Source organism: Phyllostomus discolor, chromosome 4 (genome assembly GCF_004126475.2).
Source record: "Phyllostomus discolor isolate MPI-MPIP mPhyDis1 chromosome 4, mPhyDis1.pri.v3, whole genome shotgun sequence".
Lineage (NCBI taxonomy): Eukaryota > Metazoa > Chordata > Mammalia > Chiroptera > Phyllostomidae > Phyllostomus > Phyllostomus discolor.
The window spans coordinates 84,142,166-84,169,921 of record NC_040906.2 but is presented as its reverse complement, the minus strand read 5'-3'; the positions used below and the strand labels follow the sequence as shown (position 1 = coordinate 84,169,921).

Sequence of the window (27,756 nt, the reverse complement as noted above, 5' to 3'; positions counted from 1 at the left end):
TTATTTTTTCTTCCTGGATTTCCCCAAAATATTTATATATGGGAAATAATGTTAACCTCTACCATCTATTAAATGTTACACTTAATGTGCTAGACTTAGTGCTAGGCTATCAAAACAATTATTTCAGCTAATCATTAGAATGACCCTATAAGACAGCAATCATTATCTCTAGGGAAGTAAGGGTCATAAATTAAGCTGCTTATTTAAGATCACAGAAGTTTAAAAGGCAGCTGTAAATCCAGGTATGTACAAATCAAAAACAAGTACCTTGGGCATTAGAATAATAAGTGGAAAAAAGACAGAAGAATTACCTTGATGGATAAATGTTTGTTTTGTTGAGAAGATGAAAGGGAAGGCTAATGTTGACTTATGACCCCCTAGTTCTCTTCCATGCTATTTTTTTAAGCCATTTTGTCTAAACTACTGGCCAGCTCCTGGGTGATTACTCTATTCCCTATATTTGATGTTAGCTTTTCTAAGTGTCATATGAATTGAGTAGTCTGTGGAAAGAAAGGATTCATGATCACATATATTTGTAAAATTGTGACCTTCTAATGAATTCCCCTCCTGTACAGGTTAACAGGTTGTGTGAATGACAACTGCACACAAACAAACACATACACAATGAGTAATCCTGCAGTAAAGAAACCCATTTAATGTTACATTTATCCAGCATTTCTCAAACTTATATGAGCGAAAGAATCATTTTACACAAAATATCATTAACATTAGACAGAACTAGTAGGCTAGTTCCCCACTGTGTAGAGAAAATTTGTATGAGGCTATATATTTTTAAAAGATTGCATTTATTTATTTTTTAGACAGAGGGGAGGGGAGGGAGAAAGAAAGGGAAAGAAATATCAAGGTGTGGTTGCCTCTCACATGCCCCCTACTGGGGACCTGGCCTGTAATCCAGGCATGCACCTTGACTATGAGTAGAACCAGTGGCCCTTTGGTTCACAGGCTGGAACTCAATCCATTGAGCCACACCATCTTGGACAGCATAAGGCTATATTATGATGAGCTCAATTAGGATTATTTTTTATTTTTGTTTTTTTGATTATTGTATTTTTTCATCACCATTTACCTCCTGTAACCCTCTTCCACCTCAACACTGCCCCCCTCCCATAGTCACCACACTGTTATCCACATCCATGAGTCTTTTTTCTTTTTTCTTCAATCCCAGAAATTTTGTTATTTAAGTCTTCTGACACAATATTTCTGAAAGATTAATCCACAGATGTCCTGGTGTTTGCTAAGATGCAAAATCTAAATCTTCATCTCAGATCCCTTACTCAGACTTGTAGGGTCCAGAAATATACATTTTAAGAGTTTTCCACATGATTTTCATGGACTCTAAAATCAGAAACTACTACCCCTTAAGGTTGGGTTCCAATCATAGATTGCTTTTAACCCATTGGTAGCATTAAAAATTGTTCTAGATTAATATCTGCAGTCTGGTGTGTGTCTTTATTTGAGGCCATTTTTATCCATTCTGGTGAAGTCAACCAGCTGTTCCAGAGACACTTTAGATGGCCTTTACCTGGGAAAGTATTGACTAATCTGTTATCCTTACTTTCCTAGAAATAGTGAGTGCTGTCTTATTGGGTTATTTTAGTGATTACCTAAAATAATTGATGTGATGGCTTAGCACTAAGCCTAGGGTTGGGCTCTAGATATGGCAAGCACTGATATCCAATCCTGCAGACTCCCAGGACCACAAGTTCCCAGAACACTGATTCATGCAGAGAAATCTCACAAGAGGTTGGTTTGTACTCCAGTTTATATATTTCCTTTGAAAGCTGTGAGTTACAGAGGGCCCAATATTTCCACCTGATTGACAAACAATGTTTCCATGCTTTAGATAAGTTTCATCAGGTTGAAAAATATTAGAAGCTGTCAGTTAAACTTGAAATCAAGACATGATAGTTCCAGGATTTCTAGATTTAATGCCACTACTTCCTGACAGACTGATTGATCTAAACTACACTAGTTAGTGAACTCACCCATGTTTTGTGTCCTAACAGGGTACTCTAATGTCAAAGAACTTTTACATCAAGTTCTTTGAATTTGGGCAGACAGTTTTTAGAAATCTGTCAATAACTCTAATATGTACTATGATATTTGGAATAAAAAATGGAGATTATTTTCTTAAAAATTTAGAAACCAAAGTCTTATTGATAGTGTATAATTAGATTATAAGTACACATTTGCTCAAAATAAGTCTATGTACAAGGTCACTTTGAAGTGGTCAACAGACAGAGCAAAAGAATACTTGGAAGTAATAAAGTTATCTTCTTAAGTAATATAACGTTTCTGACGTTTTAAACTAGTAACAGTTAAATCCTTGTCTGTCAGGATATTCAAAGAAATTAAGACAAACAATGATCAGCCTTTCTTTTCTGATGTGAATGTGTTTGGGGAAGGAGTACTACGAAAGGTAGAGACCAAGGTCATCCACAACCTGGGCTGCTAGGAGTAGTATTATATTTCCTTACCAGGTTGTCATTCTGAGACCCAAACCTAATCTTAAGAATTACCCCAGAAACAGTCCCATATTGGTTAGGAGAAATATGTTAACTCCATGAAGACTGGCCAAAGCAGAGTGTATGCTCCTGAATTGTCTAAGAGGATAGTCTCTAGCCACATGACTAACTCTAAATTTATTAAAATAAATAAAATAAAATAAAATAAAATAAAATAAAATAAAATAAAATAAAATAAAAAGAAATTATGACTTTCTTAGCCAAAATATCCACTTTTCGAATTTTCAATAGCTGCTAGTTACTGGGTGTCAGGCAGCATAAAGGAGATCATTTCTATCATTACACAGTGATTAGTGCTGGCCCAATCCAATTAGTATTCTATTTCTGGAAGCAAACACTTATGTTATAATGTTACAAGCTTCATCCATTCCTAGGAAGAAGTATTCAGACCCACAGTAACCCTCCTCTCTGACAACAGGAGTAAAGAAATGCAGGGTGTGCATTTAATGCCATTTCAATCTCTTTTCATGTGATGTTATACTGGAGAAATGACTTCATTTTTAAGTGCCTGAAATTAAAAAAGGTCTTAATTTGGTTTTTCAGCTACAATTAGCTTTAGCATTTGATTTCATTATTTATGATTTAGTTTCTTACCAACTTATTTTTTTTTTTATACATTCTTCCTTTAGAAATGCTAGCATTAATCCAGGCATAGTCCAGCCTGGCATAGACACTGTGTGTATCTTCAAGATTATTCATTAAGGTCTAATAGATGTTGAGTTTAACTTTGAAAGACCAATATTTTTCTTTTATTCCCAAGTTGTTTGGGGCCCCATTAACTTCTCATAACAAATATTTGCCAACTATATAACATTGGACAACTGATTTAACACCCACACATACAGTTCTTTTGTTTGTAAAATGGAAATAGGTCATTTTAAACATTTTAATATTGTTCTCACATCTCTGAATTAGCAGAGGGAAAGCCCAGCATAATACCTGACTCTTGTCTGAAACCTACCAAAGTAGGTGACTCTGGTTAGCATATAGTACACAAAATATAAGGTATAACCTCACAGAGAATGAAAAAAAATCACCTTTTGTATACTCAGTTTTTAAAAAGAGAATTTATTTACTTTATAGTATGTTTTTACATTACCAGTTTGTCCCCTTATATGCCCTCCCCCCAGCAATCACCACACTGTTGTCCATGTCCATTTCCTTTTTTGCTCTATCTCTGCCCTCCACCACTAGCTGTCATTCTGCTCTCCATCTATGAGTCTGTGCACACTTTTCTCGTTAGTTCAGCTTGTTCATTAGATTCCACATGTGAGTGAAATCAAATGGTATTTGTCTCTCTGAGTGACTTATTTCACTTAACACAATGCTCTCCAGATCCATCCATACTGTTGCAAAAGGTAAAATTTTCTTCTTTTTGTATGGCCAAGTCATATTCTATTATGTAAATGTCCCATAGTTGTTTATTGACTCATCTATTGATGGACACTTGGGCTGCTTCCATATCTTGGCTATTGAAAATAATGCTGTAGTGAACATATGGGGTGCTTATATTCTTTTGTATTAGTGTTATGGGTTCCTTCCGATATATTTTCAGGAGGGGGTCACTGAGTCAAAAGGCAGATCCATTCTTAATCTTTGAGATATTTCCAAACTGCTTTCCACCGTGGTTGCACCAGGCTGCATCCCCTCAACAGTGCAAAAGGATCCCCCTTTCTCCACATCCTCACCGGCATTTGTTTGTTGATTGATTGATGATAGCCATTATGAGAACTATAAGATTGTATCTGATTATGGTATTAATTTTCATTTCTCTGATGATTAGTGACATTAAGAATCTTTTCATATATCTATTGGCCATCTGTACATCCTCTTTGTAGAAGTGTCTATTCAGGTTTGTCTTTTTGGTGTTGAGTTTTATAAGCACTTTGTAAATTTTGGATATTACTCCCTTATCAGATATCATTGGTAAATATGTTCTTCCATTCTGTGGGTTGTCTTTTATTTGGTCGATAATTTCCTTTACTGTGCAGAAACCTTTTAGTTTGATGTAGTCCCATTTGTTTATTTGTCCTTTGTTTCCTTTGCTTGGGGAGAGATATCTGATAAAAAATTGCTAAGAACAATGTCTGAAATTTTGCTGCCTATATTTTCTTCTAGGATTTTTATGGTTTCAGGTCTAACATTTAAGTCTTTGATCCATTTTGAATTTATTCTTGTGTGTGGTGTAAGAAGGTAGCCTAGTTTCATTTTTCTGCATGTATCCATCCAATTTTCCCAACACCATTTATTGAATAGGCTATCTTTAGCCCACTGTACATACTTGCTTCCTCTGTTGAATATTAATTCTTTAATTTATGGGCTCTCTATTCTCTTTCATTGATCTTTGTGTCTGTTTTCATGCCAGTACCATGTTATTTTGCTTACTATGTCCTTATATTAGAGCTTGACATTAGAAGTGTGATTCCTCCAAATGTGTTTTTCCTCAGGATCACTGTTGCTATGTGGGGCTATTAGTGGTTCCACGTAAATTTTTGAAATATTTGTTCTAGTTTGATGAAATATGTCTTGGGATCTTGATAGGAATTGTGTTTAATCTGTAAATTGCTTTGGGTAGTATGAACAATTTAATGATGTTAATTTTTCCTATCCATGAACAGGGTATGTACTTCCACTTATTTATAACTTCTTCAATTTCTTTCTTCAGTGTCTTTTGATTTTCTAATTACAGATCTCTCTTTTACAATCTTGGTTAGGTTTATTCTTAGGTATTTTATTCTTTTCAACTCCATGTCCCCCCATTCACAATACAGACCAGGCAAAGGGCCTGGGCTGAGGTGTATATTGGGTGGGTTTACTCTGCCTTCTCTTCCTGTACTGTCAGTGTAAGAACACAGCCACACAGTGCTTACAAAGAGGATTTAGATGGTGTTTGGAAAAAGCTGGAGGTAGCTCTTTTTGTTAGAAGACACTAGAAAATGTGACATAATCAAATGATGTATCAGTTTCTGCCATGTACTTTTGAAAAAAATGTATAAAGATATTGGTGACAAAGTATGGATATATATGATCCCAATGCTGCTGTTTGGGCTCATGGGAGACATTTACTCTTCTTCAATTATTCCACCTTCCAATGAATAGCTGACATGTTTACAGACATATTGCCACTCACCAGTAACACTTTTTGTTCCACTCTTAGTAGGTCAATAATGACAAGTTTTCCCAATTTAGTCTCCAGGAACTGCTTAGAGCTCACAGAATCTACAGGGTGAACACTGAGATGCTCTTACCAGGAAACTGCTGACATCCTCTCAAAACCACTGAAGAGATTTTGTGTGCTTCTCTTGACTTTCCTCCTCTTTAGACACACTTTCTCTTCCTGAGCTACCCCAGTTTTTCTTATATAACAAGATTATAATAAGAGTAATGTGTTGACATTCTTCCTTCCACTGCAATATTTATAGATGACATTGCCCAAAACATTGCTGTGGTTTGCTTGTCTAATTTTATGATTCTCTTGCTAACCAAACAGACTCTTGCTCACTGGTGCTCACAGAAGGAGCACTTCACACCATGTGAATGGTGACAGCTGGCACCAGCTGCTCCTCTCAGGCACTCTTGCCAATCAAATAGAGAGCTAACTGGTGTGAACAACATTGGAAAGTTTTCAAGATGAGAAAGAGGTGAAGGGCTTTAATCCCCAAATCTTGGACAGCAATCAACAAAGTTTGGAAGTGCAACACTGTTAAAGATTCTCAAGTTCATTCCATATCTTGAAGCAGTACTGTATCCAACTCCAAGAAGTGTGTTACATTTCACAAGCTTCACATGTAGTTCATCCAAGTTACTAAGAGCAAATATTCTGAAGGTTTAAATTATTCAACAAATAATTGCAAAAAAAATTCTCTCAAGTGAATGTATTGAGAACTTTCTCTGGGAGGGCAAAATGAAGATTCAAAGCAGGTATCAGCCATGATTGGGAGCAAAATGAAAGAGAGAAGGAAAGTGCCAGAGTAAATAAGAAAGATAATTGTGAACATTAGCAGCAGTCAGGAGACTTCACTGAGTCGGGAGAATTCAAACTGGCCCTTGAAAGATGGGCAGAATTTGAGAAAAAAAAAAAAAAAAACAACAACTGGGAAGGGAACTCAGAAAGTAAAGTAGCAGCAAGGGCTTGAAGGCAGCAATGAATGAGACTGGTTGCTGTGGGGCAGGCTGTAGTACATTTGGGAAATAAGTTTCCAGTACTATTCCCATTTGTGTTTGCTGCCAAGATGCAGCTCAGATGTAGCTTCAAGCCCCTCAGTGACATGATGCCATGAGCTTCTTTGTGCACAATGTCTGGTTTATTGTCTGGCTAACTTGATATTGAGCTTTTTGAAGACAGAGAAAAAAGTATATATATATATTCTATATATACACATATATTATCATACGCACAGACACACATGCACATATATAAATAGGAACATAGCAGAAAATCAGCAAATGCAGGTTGACAGAATGATGAATTAATGTAGTAGGAGACAAAGGCAGATACTAAAGGTGGATAGGAAGGAAGAGGTCATGGGAGACCTTAAAAGGGAAGCTGGGGGATTTGGATTCTCACATTTAATGACTCAGGCTCCATCATGCACCAGAGAACATGTGAAATGCATGTATAGACTCTGAATTTCACTATAAGTAGAGTTGCAATAAAATATACATTTTAGAAAGTGGGAAAGAGTCATGAGGCAATTGTTACTATAAGAGTAGTTCTCAGCTATTTTATTTTCCTATCTAAAAAGTCGTTTAGATTTAAAATAATTCTTTCAAGAGAAGTTGTATTATGAATTCACTGTGATGTGGAGAATAAAGTAGTTGCAAGTGAAAATTTTAATGTAGTCAGGAGCTCATCCTTCGGACCTCTTCATATGGGTCCCTACACTACTCTGCAAGTGTGGGTTCAAAGAAAATCCATCATGGAACCCCAGGGTTTTAGAGCTATGGGTATGTGCCTTGCTCTTGGTCAAGGCTCAGTTTTCCTCTACCTCTCAGATATCTCAGATGTTGAGGAATTATTTCAATCCATGGAAATTGGAGTTATTTCTATTATTCTCCATACTATTTGCTTGAGTCCCTGGCAATCAGGTGATCTCATTTTCCCCAGGTGTATCTTCTCACATAAATCCCAAAGTTAACATAAGTAAGTGTAATAATTGAAATGATCTTTAACATACACATTTCTGCTGTCACTTTCCAAGTCTCTAAATTCACCAAACTGCCAGCTAAAATATCATTTCCACCTTTACACTGGTGTTTGCTTTGGGTTCATAGACATGGACTTTTCTCCTTGTATTTTTCTAAGTATATGTGTACATATACACATATACATACATACATACATACATATGTACATGTATATGTGTATATGAGACATATGTGTATACACACACACACACACACACACACACACATATATATATATATATATATATATAATATCAGGAATGCATTACTAGGAATAAACCCTTTATCCATTGAAGGGGTAGTGGTGGTAGGGAGGGGGATCAACAAGGGGATGTTATTAATGGCAGACAGAATAATCCCCAGCACACTTGTGTTTTGGGAAAATGTGGAAATTTGTTTTTAGTTAAAATCCCATGTAGCAAGCCTCTTACCACTAAAGAAAGTAGAATTTTTCATTCTTATCCCCTGCACTCTCACACCAGACAGTGAGTTCAGCAGAAGATGCACAGGCAAGAGCCTGAGATCAGATTCAGCAGCCAGAAGTGTAGGAGACACTGGAAAGTCCAATCTTCTGAGACATTCATTGATCAAAATTGCAGTGGCCACAGAACCCCTATGTTTGTTTGCAGAGAATGAGACCACATCCCCCTTTTTGCCATACTGTTCCAAGTCCATATAATCCAGCCTTTCTCTCATATTTTCTTCTAGTACTCTGTTTATTTTATTCATGCCAAAATTCAGGAACTTATATGTTTACTTCCATCATTATTTGGTCAAAATCTGTGTCCCTCAACTGAGCTTTCTGAAATCTGAGATAGTCTACGGTGTTCAGCACCCAACTATATCCTCAGCTCCTACCCAGCACCTGACACACAGAGATGGTCCAAATACAAGGGACAGATGAAAGAATAAATAAAGGAACAAATAAATAAATAAATCAATGCCCCATAATAGTAAAAGATAGCTCTGGAATCCAAGAACATGAGAAAGACCAGAGCCTGGAAAAATCAGTGACTGTCTATTTTGCTCTCTCCTAGGCCCAGGACAAAAAAAAAAAATATGCTGGTCCTCAGAAAAGAGCTATTGAGTGAGTGGTTGAGTTTCATGAAGACCAGCAGAGCACAGGCTGTCTGGCAGCAAGAGGAAAAGGAGGGGCATCGGGACCACTGGATGTCATGTCATGTGTGCTTTGTGTGTGAGTATATAAACACCTACATGCATGCATAAATGCTGATATAGAGGCATATAGGTTTCATTTCAAAGTATAACCTTCTGTAATTCTCAATAAAATTATTCAGTTTAATCTATAAACCTTGAGTTGTGTAAGAAGCACATCTGGGATGGTGATGATGATGATGATTATTTTATTTAAATCAGGAAGAGCTGCTGACTGAATAATTACAGTGAAAATAATATTTTTCATTATCCATTAATCTATTGATGGGCTCTTGGGTGGCTCCCTTATCTTGGCTATTGTAAATAATGCTACAGTAAACATAGGGATGTGTATCTCTTTTTGAATTAGTGTTTTGGGTTTCTTTAGATAAGTACTCAGAAGCGAAATTGCTGGATCCTTCTTTGTCTCTTGTTATAGCCTTTGTTTTAAAGTCTGTTTTGTCTGTTATAAGTATTGCTATATTCAATTATTTTTGTTTATTTGTTTCCATTTTTATGAAATATCTTTTTCCAACCCTTTACTTTCAGTTGGTGTATCTTTGGATCTAAAGTGAGTCTCTTACAGACAACATATGTAAAGGTCTTAATTTTTTTAACCATTCAGCTCTCCAGCGTCTTTTGATTGGAGAAGTCAGATGAAGAAACACAAAACCACATAATTTCACTTATATGAAGAATCTAAAGAATAAGATAAACAAACAAAACAGGAATGACTCACAGATACAAAGAACAGTTTGATGATTGCCAGAGGGCAGGTGGGTTGGGGGACTAAGTGAAAAAGGTGGAGGAATTAAGAAGCACACATTGGTAATTACAGAATAGTCATGGGGATGTAAAGTACAGGATAAGAAATATAATAAATAATATTATAATAACTATTCATGGTGCCAGGTGGGGATAGATTTATCATAGTGATCACTTTGTAAGTTATATAAATGTCTACTCACTGGGTTGTACACCTGAAGCCAATATATACTGTATATCAAACTTCAATTGAAAAAAAAACTTATTAAAAACTGTGTTTTTTTAGCATGGGTAAAAGTAGGAAGGATGGTGATGATAAAATCATTCATAATAAAGTTAATGTTGTTCTTGATGATCAAGTTTCAAGACTGAAGTTTGATATGTTAAAGTGGTCTCGCATAGCCACCTCCTCTAGGTTTGTTGGTCTCCCTTTGCCTTTTCCAGGTCTTGAGACAGCCGCTGCTTGGTCCCCAGTATATCCTAGTTTTAGGATAGAAAAGCCCTATGGTTAGCCTAATAAATCATGTTGAAGTGATCTTTTTAAGATGAAGCTAAACCTGAAGGAAAACTTTCAAATTTGTAATTTAAAGCAAATGAAAATATCAATCACATTCCAAAACATAAAATAATATAAAAATATAAAAATGTGTTAAACAGCCCTGGCTGGTGTAGCTCAGTGGATTAAGCGCGGGCTGCAAACCAAAGCATCGCAGGTTCAATTCCCAGTCATGGTACATGCCTGGGTTGCAGGCCACGGCCCCCAGCAACCGCACATTGATGTTTCTCTCTCTCTCTCTTTCTCCCTCCCGTCCCTCTCTAAAAATAAATAAATAAAATCTTTTAAAAATGTATTAAACACATAAAATTCATGTGGATAAATTATTCAGAAAGTGTCATCCTTTTCTGCCTGTGTGTGTTTTTCTAGAGTCTGGCTGGCTGAGATATTTGGAGCCTGATCCATTCCCATCCCTTCTGCTTCTAACTTTCAGAACTCTCATTCTCCTGTTCTCAGTCAGTCCTTGCTATAACCTCAAGAGAAAGAGTGATAACAGCACCTTGTTCTTGTTAAATACCCACCAGGATGAAGGCAGTTTTCCCCATGTGACCACTGAGAGAACTGAGGCATGAAGTGTGTCTAATTTTGTGCTAAAATGTACACATTAGGGGATTTATCACTTTAAATTTTGAGTTTGATTCTGTTTTTGAGGTAAATTATTAAACTTATGTTATAGTTGGTTTCCTGATCTGCCAGCAAGGGAGGCCAATATCCCCTTTGGGTATTTGAGAGTGAGCGTGAATGGTATATTGTTCTGCTAACCACACATCTCGTACAGGGAGCAGTAGGGTCTAGCTAAGCATTTAGAATTCCAGTCTAGGTGAGCACATATTATCACAGGTCAGTCTTACTTTTTCCCCCAACACAAAACAGATTAAGCTCTTTTTCTCTTCCAGGTATGTCTATAAATGATGATTACTTATGGATCACCCATGAATTCTTTTAGACTAGAGCAGAACAATATTAAAAGGCCACAGATACTTTGCCTCAGCATCTGAATCAGTGAACATCAATGGAGATGAGAAAAACCAAATGTGACACTGGCCACACAAAAAAAGGCTTTTTGAAAAATGTGAAAAACAGATCAAAGGACCTTATCAGTAAGGAAGATGAAGGTTTTATTGAGATATTGATTTTGTGAAAGGAGTAATAAAGAAGAACCTCTTTATTCTGTTTATTAATCTAGAAATATATTCTACAGAGTTAAGTATAAGTGTCTTGAGGATCTAAAATATTTTTTTCATGTTTTGATCCAGATCAAACATTTTCCTTAGCTTCTATGTTGTCTAAACCATCCTAATTCTATAGTTAGTTTTTCTTGGGACAGATGATCCAAAAAATGCTGATTTGATACACATTTTTTTACTTCTGTCTGAACATGCACATCTTACTTCAGCCTCAATCTATAACTCTTGGGATTTAACCTTCATCTTCTGAGGTGCTTGTGATAATTCACCCAATTCAATTTTCTGGCTTTGTTTACAGCATCAGTATTTCAGATTACCAGTTGTTGGGGATGAGTCCTACCATCTCTCTCTGGACAGAATGAAGTGCCATCCTTGGCTTTGTGGGCATTCTGTGTTTTCCATGTCAAAGGTATCTTGGTATCCCTCTTTATATACAGGTAGAGAAGTAGCATTTCATAGTGATGAGAGAGATGAGCTTAGTTACAGAATGCCTATGCATTTATTTAGGGTTACTTACTCAGATCAAATCCAGGTTTCAACTGTCTCCAAAGCTCCTATTCCACACTGACATTTGAAGAGGTAAGGGGTAGTTGGTGAGGAGTATTCCTCATTCAAGAAGCAAATAAATCAGTACTTTCACTGGGAAGCTTAGATGGAAGATCCTTACAAAATCAGTTCAGAATCTTTCTCATCAAGATAGTCTGTCCAAGCTAATTCCCAGACTCCTCTATTCCCTAATCAGGCCAAAGACACAGGTTAGGATAAATATCTTGGTGGAGTCTTTGGTTCTTTCTGAGTCTCTCTCAGTGGGCTTGTCACAGGTTGTGAAAATGAGCCACATGGATGATATTGCCTCTGGCATCTGTGGTGGTCCATAAACTGTGACCTATGTCCCTTCTCCTCTTGTGCTAATAAAACCTGCTTCATGATTTGAACGAAATATCAAAACACATTGTTTTCTGCTTTTCAATCCTGGTGGACCGTGTAGGATATCATCTAACTGCAAAGTTAGAAGTAGTACAGTGAAAAGCCAGGAATAATTTCTTCAACGAGACTCCATGGTTTTTAACCAGGCTTGGCTAAGTATTCGCTGTGTATCCTTGCACAAGTTACTTGGTGCCACCATGTGCTTAAATCATTTCATTCTATTAAATGGAGTTAGAAACATTACTTACTTCACATGGTTGTGGTGAGCATATATGTCTCTCTCACTCTCTCTCTCTCACACACACACACACACACACATACACACACACACACTTACAAGATGGCCTGGCACACAGGAAGCATTATTTAAGCCAGGGGTGTCAAACTCATTTTCACCGGGGGCCACATCAGCCTCATGGTTGCCTTCAAAGGGTTGAATGTAATTTCAACTCCTTAACAGTTAAGGAGTAGTTACATTTATACAGTCCTAAAATTATTTTGGGTCTTTGAAGGCAACCACAAGGCTGATGTGGCCCATGGTAAAAATGAGTTTGATATCCCTGATTTCAGCATTGACTATTAGTATAGTGTGCTCCTCAGATTGCAAACTGCTATGTGCTGCCAAGTTCACTATAGCCTTGACTTTAAACATTTTTTTACCCTCTGCAGTCAGTGCAGCCTTTCCCATCCAGATACACAGATGCCCAGCACCATAACTCTTCTCAGGCCCAGCCTGATGCTCTCTACCCACATGGAATCCCCTGCTTGACCTTCCTAAACCAAGCTCAATCCTCCAGTTTCTCTTAAATCTCACTCTCTCTGATACTCCCTTAACCTGTTCTGGCTACCCAAGCCATCTCTCCTCTCTCTCTGGCCTTTAGTCAATAGGCCATCCACATTTATATGGGCAGAGAAATCAGCAAATTCTGGATGAATCCGGACTGATGCCACCAAACACTAGCCATGTAACCTTAGGAGCTTACTGAACTTCCGTGAACATCACTGTCTTGACAAGATGTTCACATAACAAGAACGGAGCAAACCAATGATTTTCAAATCTGAGTGTGCATCAGATTCACCTGGAAACTTATTAAAACTCAGATGGCAACCTTTCCCCAAGGTTCTGACCCAGCAGGTATGTGCCAGGCATGAGAATATGCATTTCTAACTGTGGGGGGGCTCTGCTCGCAGGGCCCCCCTGGCTGCCACGGATGACAATAAGTCTACAAAGACATTATCTTCTTGGGGAGGAAAGCTGGCGGATCTCTCTAAGGAGAAGGGCCGAGAACCTGTTCCTCAATGGGCTTTTATTGGGTTCATTTGCACAGAAATACAGATAAAGCTCATTAATCATTGTCAGGCAGTAAGGATCAAACAATAGATAACAAAGAACTCTGAGGGCCTATTTTGAGTCAGGGTCATAGCTAAAGAGCTGTAAAACTTTGAGGAACAAACTTACTTCTTGCTTGGACCCTTATCTTTTAATTGAGAGCATTCTAAACAAAGCAGGTTTCACAGGATTTTACATATTCTTTCTTAGGCCTGATTGTCTGGGGACCCACCCTTTCCAGCACAGGGCCACACCACCCTCTGTCATTGTTTCAGGCTTAGGTAGAGCAAGGGAAGTAAGGCAGCCAAGAGATTAGGAGATTTCTCACAGACAGAATGAGGACTCAGGCTATGTCAAAGCTGAGGGACGAGGGTCCATTACCCCCTTTTGCTGTAGCCCCTAAAGTCCTTCCTTGGGGGCCTCCCACGTGATTGTGCCTATCTTAGATCATTCCCCACTTTGGAGAATCTTACCTGTCATTGGCTAACTGACCAAGCATTGGGGGCCAGTTATGGATGAAGTAAAAGGAGCAGAAGTGGCATTCCTGCCAGGGAGATAAGCTTTTGTCTCCTTGGTAGCTTATGGTCCAAGGTCGTTTCCTTAGCCTTAGCCTTGGCAAGGGTTATAGCTTCTGAAACCAGGCAGGGCAGTTCCCAACATCTAACAAGTAGCCAAGCGATACTGGTACTACTGCTCTTAAAAGCCCAGCTCTAAGAACCATTTTGAGGATTTTGCAGGTCCATGGTGAAAATTAAATGAAATAATATTGAGAGATATTCGTTCAGTAACTGCTATATAAAACATAACATTTTCTTTTCCTACATGAAGTAGACTAAAAATAATAAATAAAAACAGCAGAAGTGCCCTTGCTTTGATTTTGGTCCCATCCAATGAGTTAGGAGAGAACACCATATTGTAGCATTTCTCACTCTGGAGCTAGGAGCTCAGATTGTGTGGGCATTGCCCTTTTTTGGCACCCAATGTAATGGTTTTTATTTTTAGAGAAGAACCAAAACATGTGCATTATCCTGCAATGTCATCTCTTTTTATAAAGTACTGTTTTTAACGAACTCCCACACACAGGGTGGGAGGTTTTAGCATGGGTCTGTTTATGACAGGTCATACAACATGTTTTTTTCCCTCCCACTGTTTATAAAACCCCAACTCTGAAACAAGGTCAGAATCTTGACCAGAGAGATTAGCAGATGCTTTCCTTAAAAGAATGAGTGTTAAGTAAATGGGAAGAAATTATGGGATGAACATACACACTCACTCTCTCTCTCTCTCTCTCACACACACACACACACACACACACAGAGTAACTGCTTTTGCTGAAAGACATTTAATGAAATGATCCACATCAATTCACTCAACTGAGATAAGCAAATTGTTTAATTTTAGGGAAAAAAAAAAAGCAAAATGGTCATCATAGAATGCAACAGCAAAGCCTCCAGGAACAGAGACCCTGCTCCACGCTGTGAGACTTCCATTTCCTTCCATGCAAAACCAGAGCTGGATGATCTCTAAGGACTTTCCCCAGTGTCATTTTTCTAAGGAAAGGACTCACAAAATTAGACCAGTGGTCACAGAGACCTTTTGCTTGTGCCAGAAAACCAGAGGAACTCAGTTTCTACCAATGTTTATAAAGGTATGGAGTGATATTTTTTGGTAGGTGAAGTCATTCACATTATAATGGAACCACCCTCACACACAGGTTGTGAGGCTTGTCTAGAAGGAAAAATCAAACTGAGACTTTCAGTGAGCCCAGCAAGTCAACTCTCCTCAAAATAACACAAAAGTAAATTGTGTTTGCTGGCATCTGCAGCTATTCTAACCATATTCCCTTCCAAACAAAACATCTCTTTACTCAGGCACCTCTGAGGAACTTTGTTTTTTTGTATTCATGTAAAGTTTTCTTTGCAGTGGGAAGCAGGGGAGTAGTTAAGTGATAAAGATCAGGAATTTCTAGAGGAAGATGGAATTCAGTTGACTGTCCAGTGTCCCTTGGACTGAATTCAACACCCCTTTGAAGGGTGGCATTGACACAGAGCTGCTGGAACTTCTCAGAGCCCAGTGAGACTCTGATTAGGAGAGTAGCTGCTTGGGCCCTCAGCTGGGGCCAAAGCTATCCGTCTCTCCTATACTTGTACCCCTTCTGTAAGAATCCATGTAATCCCACAGGCTCCAGGATTAGAAGCTTAAGGTAGTGGTTCTCAAAGTTTAGTCCCCAGACCAGCACAGTGGCACCTGGAGCACCCTGAAATTTTGTATAAATACACATTTTCTTGGCCTTCACAGTAATATCAGAAACTCTTGGGGTGGTACCCAGCAACAGGGATTTTAACAAGTCCTACTGGCAATTCTGATGCAGACATGCTAGAATTGACCTGAAAAATTTAAGGAGGCATTCACTCTCTGGTTCATATAAATTCAGAGTCTGCAAATACATAAATCTGGAAATAAGGACTTCCTTAAATTATGTGCCCTAAGCACATCACATGCTTTCCTCACCCTATCCAGGCACTGAGACCAAAGCTTTAGGAGAATCTAATGACCATAGCCTTGGTGCAAAATTGATATGCATTTTCCTAATGAATGGTAATTAGTCTTCCAGATGGTCAGCTCCTCTGAAGAAGTAGGAATCAAAGCCCAAGGGAGTCACAGAGCAGATTGATTAAAGAGCACATGTAAGGTATATCTATGGGGATCCACCCCAGAGACTGCTAGGGATCCTTTGGCCATGGTGGGGGTTGGAGGAGCTTCAGAGGGAGATCTTGGCTTCCCTTCTCCCCATGGAAAGCAGAGAGATAGCAAACTTTTGGCTCTGGGAATTAACATGGCAATGTTTACTGTGGATCTGTTTATTAGATATGCAACTGAGCCCCCAAATCTCGTATGTCCATGATCAGTACAAATGTAGGTTTTATGATCTTGGTTTTGCAAAAGAGAAAACACATATTAAATGGTTAAATAATGTGTCATATCTCAAGCTGATGAGTAATGGACTGGGTATTAAACAGGCTTTGTTCCAGTGTTCCACACTGCAATTAATGAATTTCCTTAGGTATGACTTTCACTTTCCCTTATCCCAGACAGCTGGCTCATCGGCATCTCTTTGGTCCTCCACACCCTGGATCCTGTCTCTTATTGAAATCTTAGACAGCATTTGGTGATTTGTTTCTTTTGCCATGAACCATGCAAGACTGGACATGCTCCTGGAATTGACTTGTCAGATCTTTCAAGAAAAGTCCTAACAAAATGTATCCTTGACCTGGACCACTGGGACTGTGCCACACTTACTTCTTTTAGTCCCTGCCTGACATCACAAATCACTTTGAATATCCTTTTTAAGAAATGGAGTCTCACTAGAAGCACCTAAAGTTTACAATGAATTTAATATATTGCATATTCCGAAAAACTTTTTTATGGTTGGGCAGAAGATGGGCTTACACATTTAGAGCCATAGGCACACAATGACTAAAATTGCCAGATTAGTGTTTTTTGGATAGATGGTATAAGAGAGAGGACACTGGCATTGTTCATCTCCAAACTGCAACTGTAGTCCTGTGACCATACGTTGGCATGCAACTCTGGATCTTAGTTAACTTTTAAAACCTGGGGTATTTATGCCTTGCACCCCCATGGCTTGTAAACTCTCACCACAGCTTATCACACTCTGGTGTATACACAAGACTGCTTCAGTCATTCACTCACTGCCCATCTGTGAAGCTCAGTAATTGAGGCTGGGATAAACAGTTGTTGAAGGAATAAAGCATTTATAGAGGTTACTTAGCTCTATAATAGTTTAGATTGCCATGTCTTGCCTATCTCAAGTTCAAGGGATGCAAGATAATATAGTTCCTGGAGAACAGGGGCTTGGAGTATAAACAACATGACATTGGAGATTCTGCCTGCAGAGGAGAGAGAGCGGATTCATATTGTGTTATAAAGGTTTAGGAAAATGAATGAAAAGTACATATTGGAGGTGTTCCACTCTGGCTCCAACTGTGATTCCTATCAAAGGGTTCTGCCTCCTAGGTATTGGGTGGTTCTGCAGAGGGAGCTTCCTAAATCCAGCACTTGTCCTGCTATCTGAGCTGTGGTCAGGGCAGTCACTCTAAGTCCCTTCTTCCGGAGACCAGAAGATTTGCATTTGCCAAGCATTCAGATGCAAATTGTTAGTTTAGGTCCTTTGTTGCTGGGAAGGGACCCACCCAGCTTTTATTCAAAGAATTGCCCCAAGGATGGTTTGTAAACATGCACAAGCTGGGCAGTGGACTTAAGCACCATCTAAAGAGAATATGTTTAAAGGACTCCCATTGGGGCAAGCTCTTAAGATTTCAAATCACACAAGCATCTTCTGTGGATGCTATCTTGGTTTTTTCCTATTGGGTTTTCTTACAGTGACCAGCACTAGGTGCCTTTGTGTATGTGTAAGATGACCAGCAGAAAGGGGAGCTGTGAGGCCTGGTTCTCCTTCCATAGCCAAGTCAGATGACTCTTAGGGAGAAGAGGGAGGGGTGAGCGCAGGGCAAGCCCCTGTGAGGCCAGGCAAGAGGCCTGGGTCTCCATACATAGCCTAGGAAGAAGGGACATGGATGAGACTGGTCTGGGAAACAAGAGACTCAAAGGCCAGACCAAAGGTTGTCCTTGATGAACTTTTCTGACAGAAACACAGGTAAGAAAAACAACAGTCAGACTTTTTTCTACTTTCATATTCCCCCACCACACCCAACCCACCTTCAAGTAGCAAAGTCCTTGAAGGCAATGACTCTGCACTTGCCCTTAAGTTGGGTTTACAGTAATTAAAACCTTAAAAATAAAACACAAAACTCAGAAACCACCTGCTTTTTTAACCCCTGCACTCTTCCAACAAATGTTAAATATAAGTTCAATAGATAATTAAGCAAAACCTTTTTCCATGGTTTTCCTTCTGTTAGAAGAGCTGTCTGGTAAATGAAGAAAAACATACCATTTACCCACAAAACTAAGCACAATCCCTTATTGCTTTACAATTAAGCAAAATACAATTGTATGTAATATGATTACACAGACTACAATTATACAAAAGTAATGATGCAGTATAGATGATAACAATTTTCATGTCACTGTAATGAAAGCTTCCTTGATTAGAAATTAAGGTATGGTAGGATAACCCTACTGATAAATGTTTCCACTGTTGATCTCCAATTTACAAAGGCTATGCTGGCTGATGAAGTTGGATGCTTCACCCTCATCATCAACGGACTAAAGAGGCCGCAATCGCTTTGTGTAGCATCTTTTATTCTCAGGTCTCTAAACTAGCAAATTCTAATGAAGGACACATTTTATTACCCAGCTGGTCACTTAGGAAAAAGAGAAAGTAAAAGAGCCAAGAGGTCTTTGTGATTTGATGCTGATCCCTTATGTTGGGATATTAACAGAGAAACATTCTCATAAAGTTCTGCTAAATTACATTGGTCACTCTGAACATCAGAGACTGGGATATGCACATCTGATTTTGTTCTGCTCACTATAGTGCCCTACTACTTCTCACTGTTCTGCTCTGCCTGGGCAGTTACCTTCATCTCTGGGATGGTTCTCCTTCAATCCATCTTTCTTCCTATTTCCTGAGTCCTCTTTCAATAAGCAGATCTGGCTGCCTTGCTTTCTGATTCTTGCCTAGAGCATGAAGACAAATTTCATGGGCCCTCAAAGTTCTCATGTTAATACTAATCCACATATCTAACCATGTTCTTTCCATGTGCTCCACCACAGTGACCTAAAATCTTCCTTATCAATATTTTGTTAAATCTAAGACACTATTTATTGTAAGACATACTGCTATTTTATATGTCAATAAAATAAGTGAATGTTGCCTATTAAACTATTACCATCAATTGCAAAATATATCTAAATATTACAGATTTTAAAATGAGAAATAAGTGTCTTGAATTGATATACTGCTTACAAGTATGACCTGTCCTATTCTTATGCCATTTCACATGCTGCATCCTGCCAAATCATCTGACACCCTCAACCTGCACCCCCCATCCAGGTCTCTCTGTTCTGTTAAATTCAGCTCAGCACCACTTACTGGAAACCTTATTGACCTCATTCTCAAAAGGCCAGACTAAGTTGCAGCTGCCATATCTAATACAACTAAGGGTACATTTCCTGATCATTTATTGTACTTTATTGTAATGACTAATTTATTCCCTGATGAAAATTAACATTCTATTCCACCAACACAGAGGCTTGCACCTAACACATGTTATTCCCCCTTTTAATAAATGGTATTTTAAGCAGGGAGGGTAGAATCAAAGATATGTAGGAAGCAATAGATAGAGAAGAAATATGGGGAACAAGATAAACTTTGCTGAAAATTCAGAATTGATACTTTTACATTTTTTTCTACAGCATGTCTTTGAATCTAGAAACTTCTAACACAAAAGGAGCCAGATCCCAGGGAAGACAAAAAAAGAAACTGAGCTTTTGTTAGATTTGCAGGTTGGAGAGTGAACATGTTGATTCTCTCTGTCCAGGGTTTGATTTCTTCTGGACCAAAGAAGAAATGGTTCAAGGGTATTAGCAGCAACCTTCTATTATAGGATCCCAGATAGCCTGACACTCATTCCATGTGCAAGAGAGGACACCCATTGCAGCAAAGAATGAAATGGTTTAGGAGAAAAGTGATGCTTCCCCACTTTTTGTTTTACTCTTAACTTCAAAGTAATCAGATGGTGTTTATGCATAAAATTTTAATTCTTTCACAAATCTGTAGTTTGATTTAATTTGCATATCTCATTTACTGCAAGTCAACATAAAGAGAGACTGAACTAATTTAAACCATTTTTCTCTGGGTCTGAAATCCTTTCAGAAATATTTTCCATTAGACAACTCAATTATGTCTAATGTGGCTAATGTCAGCAGATTAGAATTTTGCTCAAAGAAACACATATTTAGAGCAGTTAGAATGGGGAGGTGGGGGTTGGGAAAACAGAGGATAGGAGACAATAATTACCTGTCTTTGATGCTACACAGATCAATGTGTAAATTGCTAAAATTCCCCAGGGAACCTTGCTGAACTGAAATGAGGTCCTTGGGCTGGTTATCAATAAAGATGAGTCTCATGCAGCCTTGGAAAGCCTTAATAGGATTTAAGCATTGGGAAACGGTGAGATTGTCAGGGCATCCTGTGGGACAGAGAAAAAAAATGAAGAAGAATGATGAAATGATTAGTCATTGCTTTGGTGACCTATCCACAGAAGATATTGAGGTGTAATTATTGTGGTGCTTTTTCATTCACAGCAGTGCACAGAGTCTACTTATGAATCCTAGCATCCTCAGAAAGAGGACAGAATTGGTTCAAAGGGAAGCATACTCAATTACTGTACAGAACAAAAAAACCAATATGTTGAAGGGAATATGAACACTCTACCATGCATCTTGTCCTTCATTTTTTCTCTAGGTAAACTGTGTGCCATTCTTCTGCCTGGGACACTTCACTTCTTCTAAGAACACAGCCTACTTTAACTATGTGGGGGTGTTGGTTCTGTCTTGAAACACACTTCTAAGTGCATTATTCAATCCTGAATCATACTTTCTAAGGAAATTATGCTTTGAATGAGGATGGCAGCAGAGTAACTATCTGGTTAGTTAGCTTTAATAGGTTTAGTTCCTGACAAAGGTACACGTAGAACTGTACCTGGAATTTTGAAGTGATTTGCAAAACAAATTCAGACACTAAAGACACTAATGGTTTAAGTGCACACCATTATAGGGCTGTAATTGCACACTTGAAAGGTTAACACCATACTATCTCAAGGGGTATTCTTTTAAAAAATGCATCATGAAAATTTAGCATAGTCTGTAACTTAGGCATATCTTCTCATTAAGATAGGTAGAAAGCAAATAGGTATATCAATGCTGGAGCTCTTTGTAAACTCCAATCTGCATGTTTTGATGGGTTTAGACAATATGCAAACACAAGCTTGAGAACATGGAAATAACCCATAAATAATTGGGAATTATTTCAGCCATTTCTAATAGACAGTCACTGCTGGGCTGAAGCCTGACAGCTGGTTAACAGCTCACAAGTGCACACACACTATAAAATGAAGAAAAATGTTAGGACTTCTATTGACGCTATAGACAGAATTTATGTTGACTATTATTACTCAAACTCATTTTTACCTCTCTTAAGTTTACAATCTATGTGTGGGAGTTTTTAATACATTGTTCAAATCACAGATAAATCCTCACCTTCTGAGCCTAGTGCCCCAAGAACCACATCTAAGGATCCTTCTTCATTTGGGGGAGGGGTCATTTTTCCTTGGAGGCATTCAGGTGCTTACATATTATAATTATGCTCCTTGTTTTTTAAACAGAAATAAGAATATGATTGCCTTTCTTTCCCTGTTAGAAGCATTTCATGTGATGCAAAATGATTAGTTTTGGGGATATATCACTGGGGCCCCAAGACACTCCTTCCACAGCTTTTATTCTACAGTAGTTGGCATTCTTTGTTATCAACAGTGGGTTTTGGAGAACATATTTGGAGGTGAATCCTGGTTCTACTATTCACACAAATTATTTCATCTAAGTAAACAACAGTCTTACTTTCTGTGAAATGAGGCTACAATTACCTACCTCACAAAGGTAGGTGAGGTCGGTAATTGAACTCATTCATGAATTAAATGAGCTAAGACACAAAAATCATCTACAGAGAATGAAAATGTTCTCTTTTCAAAGAAATGTGTTATCATGCACACATGGAAAAGACAAAGAATGAAGGACAGAGTCTATCCCTGAAGCCCTAAAATCAAGCCACAAATAGATCACTTCCTAGTGCTTCCCTCTTGGGATACCCTGATGTATACACTGCATCTGTGAAGAGTTCCTCTTGTATTTCAAAGCTCAACCCATATGTCACTTGTCTGAGAGACATGATCGGTAAACCCTATTAGAGAATGCACTTTGTAATTTTACACACAATATGTATTCAATTTCCTAGTGGGAAACAGATTGGCAACTGTAGACCAACCCTAGTCCATGCCTATATTTACAAAGTTTGAAACCAGCTTGTCCATTCCTTGCTAGGTAGGAAATTTTGTGCTATACCTTGATGTCACAGAACTCTCCTAACAATTCCATGGCCTCAATATGGGAAGTTCAGGAACCCTAAATGTCTTGCTCATTGTCAGACAGCTGTTGAAATTATTTACTCTTTAGATACTTTTTTCTAACATAAAAACAAATGATCAAGAAATTATATACTAATATTTTAATGAAAGGGGGCACCTTGAAAAAGATTAAATAAAAATATATATGCAACTATAAAAATCTATTTGGTGCTAATCACATGTTTTTCCCCTTTACCAGTTTACCCTGTGTTTTGTAGTAGAAAAGACTTCCAGGATTCACCCAACATTGGAGAGGGCTGGATCTGTACTGGCTGCTCCATATGGACCTAAGCGTTCATGGACCTTCTATGACTTTCCCATTTTTAGTTACCCCACTCATGGGAATGGCCTCCAGGGATGTGGGATGAAGACAACAAAATGCCAGAAGAGTGGCCTAGATGAATGAGAGTGCTGGTCTCTCCCTCTCACCTAGATATCTCTTCTTTCAGTTACTGCTGACTATTGGTATTTTCTCCAAGCTTTCAGCTGAGTTTTCGCTTTCAAATGTGATCATAGAGCTTGGCATGGCTATAAAAATCTCTTTGGGACATGTTATGTAACACCAGTTCTTATAGCTAAAGTTCTTTTTTGCCTCAGCACTGACCTAGATAATTTATATCTGCACAGCTGTGAGACAGTTTGCTTCCCATTATTTTGAGAACAGGTGGCTGCCTGTGTCTGTGTGTGTGTTTGGTAGGGGGTGTGCCTGTGTTAGAAGAATGGTCTAATTGACAAAGAAAGAATCACAATAGAAAAATTAATGTCCACTCCATTCTCCCTCCCTCCTTTATTTCCAACCTCAAAAGCTAAGTGATTTACCTCCAAAGTAGTAGCTATTTCCAGAATAAATCTGTACCCGGGTAGTGTCCTGAGCTGGGGATGCTGCATCATTATCCAGGGTGAGAGTGATGCGGTTCCTTCTGGCATTGATGCTGACTGAATGCCACAAGCCATCATTTAAGTTGGTGCCTGCAAAAGAACCAGGAAGGGCAGGCATAGGGATGATTGATCTAGGAAAGCTGGGGCGGGGGCGGGGGGGGGGGGGGGGCTGGTTTTCTTTCCCTGCTGTGGTCCCTGTGCATTCTCAGAGTGGTTCCCACTTAACATTTCACTTAAACCAAACCCTTGGCTGCTTCACAAGAGTCACTTTTCTTTCTATTTTTAACCACTTAATTCTAGTCATTTTTCCTTTATTTTTTATTGTTTACGTTATTACAAATGTCCCAATTTCCCCTTTTGATACTTCCCTTCCACCTTTGCCTCCCTTCCCTCTGGCCATCACCACACTGTGGTCTAAGTGGCTGGACAACTTTGAGTGTTTGCTTAACAACAAAAGTGAAAAACAGATTTGTAAACTACAACCAAAGGCACAGAGAAGATTAATTGACATCTAGCAATATAAATAACAGAGCAAAGTGCTGAAAAGGAAAAACTCTCAAAACATTTCCAGTGGTTTTATTTCTGGTTGGTCAGATTACAGACAATTTTTGTTTTCCTACATTTTCCTCCTAGTAGCTTATATCCCCTTTTTAGTAAAAATAAGCTATTGTTAAAGGCAAAAGTAAAACAGGAAAACTAGAGTCTAATGGTGTACCAGGAGGAGGCAGTTTTCTGTTGGAGAGAGGTAATAGACTAGTTAATTCCAACCTTCCCTTAATTCTTTATGTGACACTGGCTAAGTGACCTCCCTTCACTGAGTTTCAGTTTTATCATCTGTAAAATTATTTCTACTCTGTATCATTGTTAAGGGGATAAGTTGTGATTAGGTAGGGAAGTCCCTAGAGAAGTTGAGTGTATAGTGAGTATTTATTAAATGTTTTTTTCCATTGTTCTTTTGGCCCAGATATCTTTGATGAACACTACATTGCTGGCCTACCTTACCAAGAAAACTGTATAGGAAATTAATCATGATGTTGTCAACTATTTCCTCCAAAAGCTTATCATCTGTGAAGACTCTGTTTCTGCAAAGGGCTAGCTGAAATAAACAGTCATATAGATTTGTGTATAACAGGAACAGAGAGCCACACATTTCTACACACACTAGCATAGCTGGTATTCTACCCAACTATGTATTGATTCTCTTCGTTCTCTTTGCCTCAATTTCCTCTCCTGCAAAATGGAGACAATAGTTATACTTACAGGCTATTGTGAGAATTATACAAGGTAACACAGAAGCATATAGTTCAGTTTATATAACATCAAAAGAAGACACTGTTTGCTAAAGCATATGGACAGAACAGCAACTACATTATTGCTCTTGCACTGGTGAATATAGACATTAACATCACATGGTCTCTATCCTAGGGTAGCCATAGTTAAGTGAAGAGACACAGGTAAAGTGGATGAACGTTCTGTCCTTGGAACATGTCAGGCTGCTGGGATAAACAGTGAAGCACACAAACAACAATTCTAGAAGGAACAGTAAGTTGGGGGGCAGAGAAGAAAGAAGGAAGATTTAACCAACTCCATGTGAGGATCCTGAAAAGTCTTCACAAGAGAGGTGATAACAGTACAGAAATGTTTTGGAAAATGAGCAATAGTTTATACCCCTAGAGCAAGAATTCTAAGAGATAGAGAGCTTGTACAAAGCTCCTGAATGAATCTAATGTGCAGCCAGGAATGAAAATCACTGTGTTAGAACATGGGAGTCTATGAGGGGTCTTCAGAATGAGGATGGCATGGCTAGAGGTGAGCATTCAAAGATTCTGGTGGCAGATAATAGGAATTTGGAGAAAACAAGGCCAGAAGCAGGACTAGTGGGGCCTGTTGCTTGCACATCACCAAGAGACAGAAGATGAAGGTCTCAGCCAAAGTAACAACAGTGAAAATGGACAGTAAGGGGTTTGTTAAGAGCTATTACTGGAGGTAGAAGAGATCAGGCCTAGTCAAGCCTCCTGGAGCATTCCTGAGGTACTGATATGAAGAATGTATTCAAAATCACAGCAAAGGTCTGCAGGCCTCCTCAGAACAGTTATGATATGCTGTGCCCCTGGGCCCTCAGACTTCTAGAGAAGCTACCCATGGAGAGCACAACACAAGGCTACTGGCACAATCACATGGCTATGGGCAGCTGTGCTCCACCAGCTCAGAAGAGCAGACAGAAGGGGCCCTCCTGCATTTGCAGCCAGATCCCTAACAGTCAGTCTTTCCTGCAGCTGCAAATGTCTGGCCTGATGGGATAAAGTGGAGAACCCAGAGGCTGCACATCCTGACTGCTCTACCTTCTCCCAAAGACCAGGGTTTGTGTCCTAACTACAGAGATTTTGCTGATCAGGCAGAAATTCTGTCAGGTGTTTCTTGGGGATAAACAATTAACTTCTGTCAGTGGCATCAGAGAACATAGCCAGCTGCAGGTCTTCACTTCTTTAACTTCATTTGCATAGTACTTTAAATATATCTGCATAACATATGAGTTTGACTTTGAAAACAAACTATAGATTGTTTGAGTTGGGCATCAGGAAGGAGTTCAACAAATAAGGTGTAAATAGCTCCTAAAGGCCTAGCATAGTCTGGCATCAGGTACAGCAGGAAAGAGTAAACATAGGGGCCACAGGGAGTGTCAGTGTAACTAAAGATACATTCTCTAGTTTCCTTATAGGTGAAACAGGCTGAAGACCAGAGTTCTGCTCCATTCGTTGTCAGGACCATTCATCATCAGCTTGTCTTCAGATTCTGAGTCTCTTCCTTTTCCCACATGACTAGTCCATTTTGTCTTTTTTTCCCCTAACATTAAATATATTTTTTTAAATTTTTCAATTACAATTGATATACACTATTATATTAGTTTTAGGTGTATAACCCAGTGACTAGACATTTTATAACTTACTAAGAGCCACACAGTATGAGCTATAAATTGATCTGCTGCTGAATGCTACCTGTGCTGGGCTTGGAAGTACCCAAGAGGAGCCAAGCTGCTAAAGCAAGGCCAGTTGCCACTAGTATTGTCCATGGGGCCACTTAGGGAGACATGTAAAGGGCATGTAGAGGATAAATGCTGCTTGCTTGAAGGATTTTAGGAAAGTCTAAAGCATTAGTCAAGACAGGCCATTCATAAGGAAAAACCACTGAAAACAGCTTTGGTGAGTCCTCAAGCTGTATGGGAATAAGTATCAGGGAGTAATCAGTGTAGAGCAAAGAGTGTGATACAGGTTGACGAAGATTCAGATATGGTGCCCGCTTGCCAACTCTGTTGGGGAAGTCTCAGAAAAAGAACAATATCCTCTGCCAGCAGTTCTGTCTGTGAGAAAGCTTCCCCTCCAGCTCTGGCCCTGATGTCAGACAATTCAATTTCCTCTCATATCCCTGGTGCCTTTCAAGCTGCCATCCTAGTGCTGGAGGTCAGAGAAAATGAGTGTAAGTTCAGGCAGGGCCCTTCAAGAGGAACACCTGGGACTCAAGAAGCCCTTCGTCTCATCCCTCTGTGATCCTTGCTGGTTTTTATAAAAGTTATGGAGACTTCTTTTTCTGGCATTGGAACCCTTGGACGGGGGACCTGGTGCACGGTTGGGACCTCTCACTCCTCAGGGGGGACTCTGTAGCTGAGATGTCCCTTTCAACTTTTAATCACCACACATGAGTGTGGGAATAGCCCATTTCTCATCTTTGCCCCTCCTACTAGCCTTGATGTAGCTTCTTTTTCAAATCCTTAGTATACAATTTTTATTCAGCTAGATTTCAGGCAGTTCTGAATGATTGCTCTTCTGCAGTTTAGTTATAATTTTGATATGGTTGAGAAAGGTTTTGGGTACCCCATTTGCTTACCCAGCCATTTTGATTAGAACTCTTTTCCCCTCCAGGTTTATCTTTAAAATCAACACTTAATGAGGGTTTGCTTAGTTGCTTGTTTTCTTTTTCTCTTTCTTTCCTTCTTTCTTCTTTCCTTCTTTCTTTTTCTTTTTTCTTTCTTTCTTTCTTTCTTTCTTTCTTTCTTTCTTTCTTA

The 27,756-nt window shown here is 38.8% G+C and overlaps 1 protein-coding gene and 1 non-coding gene across 2 annotated transcripts in view; both read right to left on the bottom strand.

Annotated features, from left to right (window-relative positions):
* CNTNAP5 (contactin associated protein family member 5) overlaps positions 1–27,756 on the bottom strand; it is a 959,167-nt gene that overhangs the window by 389,084 nt on the left and 542,327 nt on the right. Inside the window, exons 8-10 of the mRNA XM_036022576.1 lie at positions 24,699–24,792; positions 23,637–23,786; positions 20,657–20,828 (exon numbers count right to left, since the gene is read on the bottom strand). Coding sequence (XP_035878469.1) covers positions 20,657–20,828; positions 23,637–23,786; positions 24,699–24,792 — 416 coding nt within the window. The remainder of the gene's footprint in view (positions 1–20,656; positions 20,829–23,636; positions 23,787–24,698; positions 24,793–27,756) is intronic.
* On the bottom strand, positions 5,293–5,425 carry LOC114495865. The gene has a single exon (XR_003684528.1). It is a non-coding gene; the product is annotated as a small nucleolar RNA SNORA51 (small nucleolar RNA).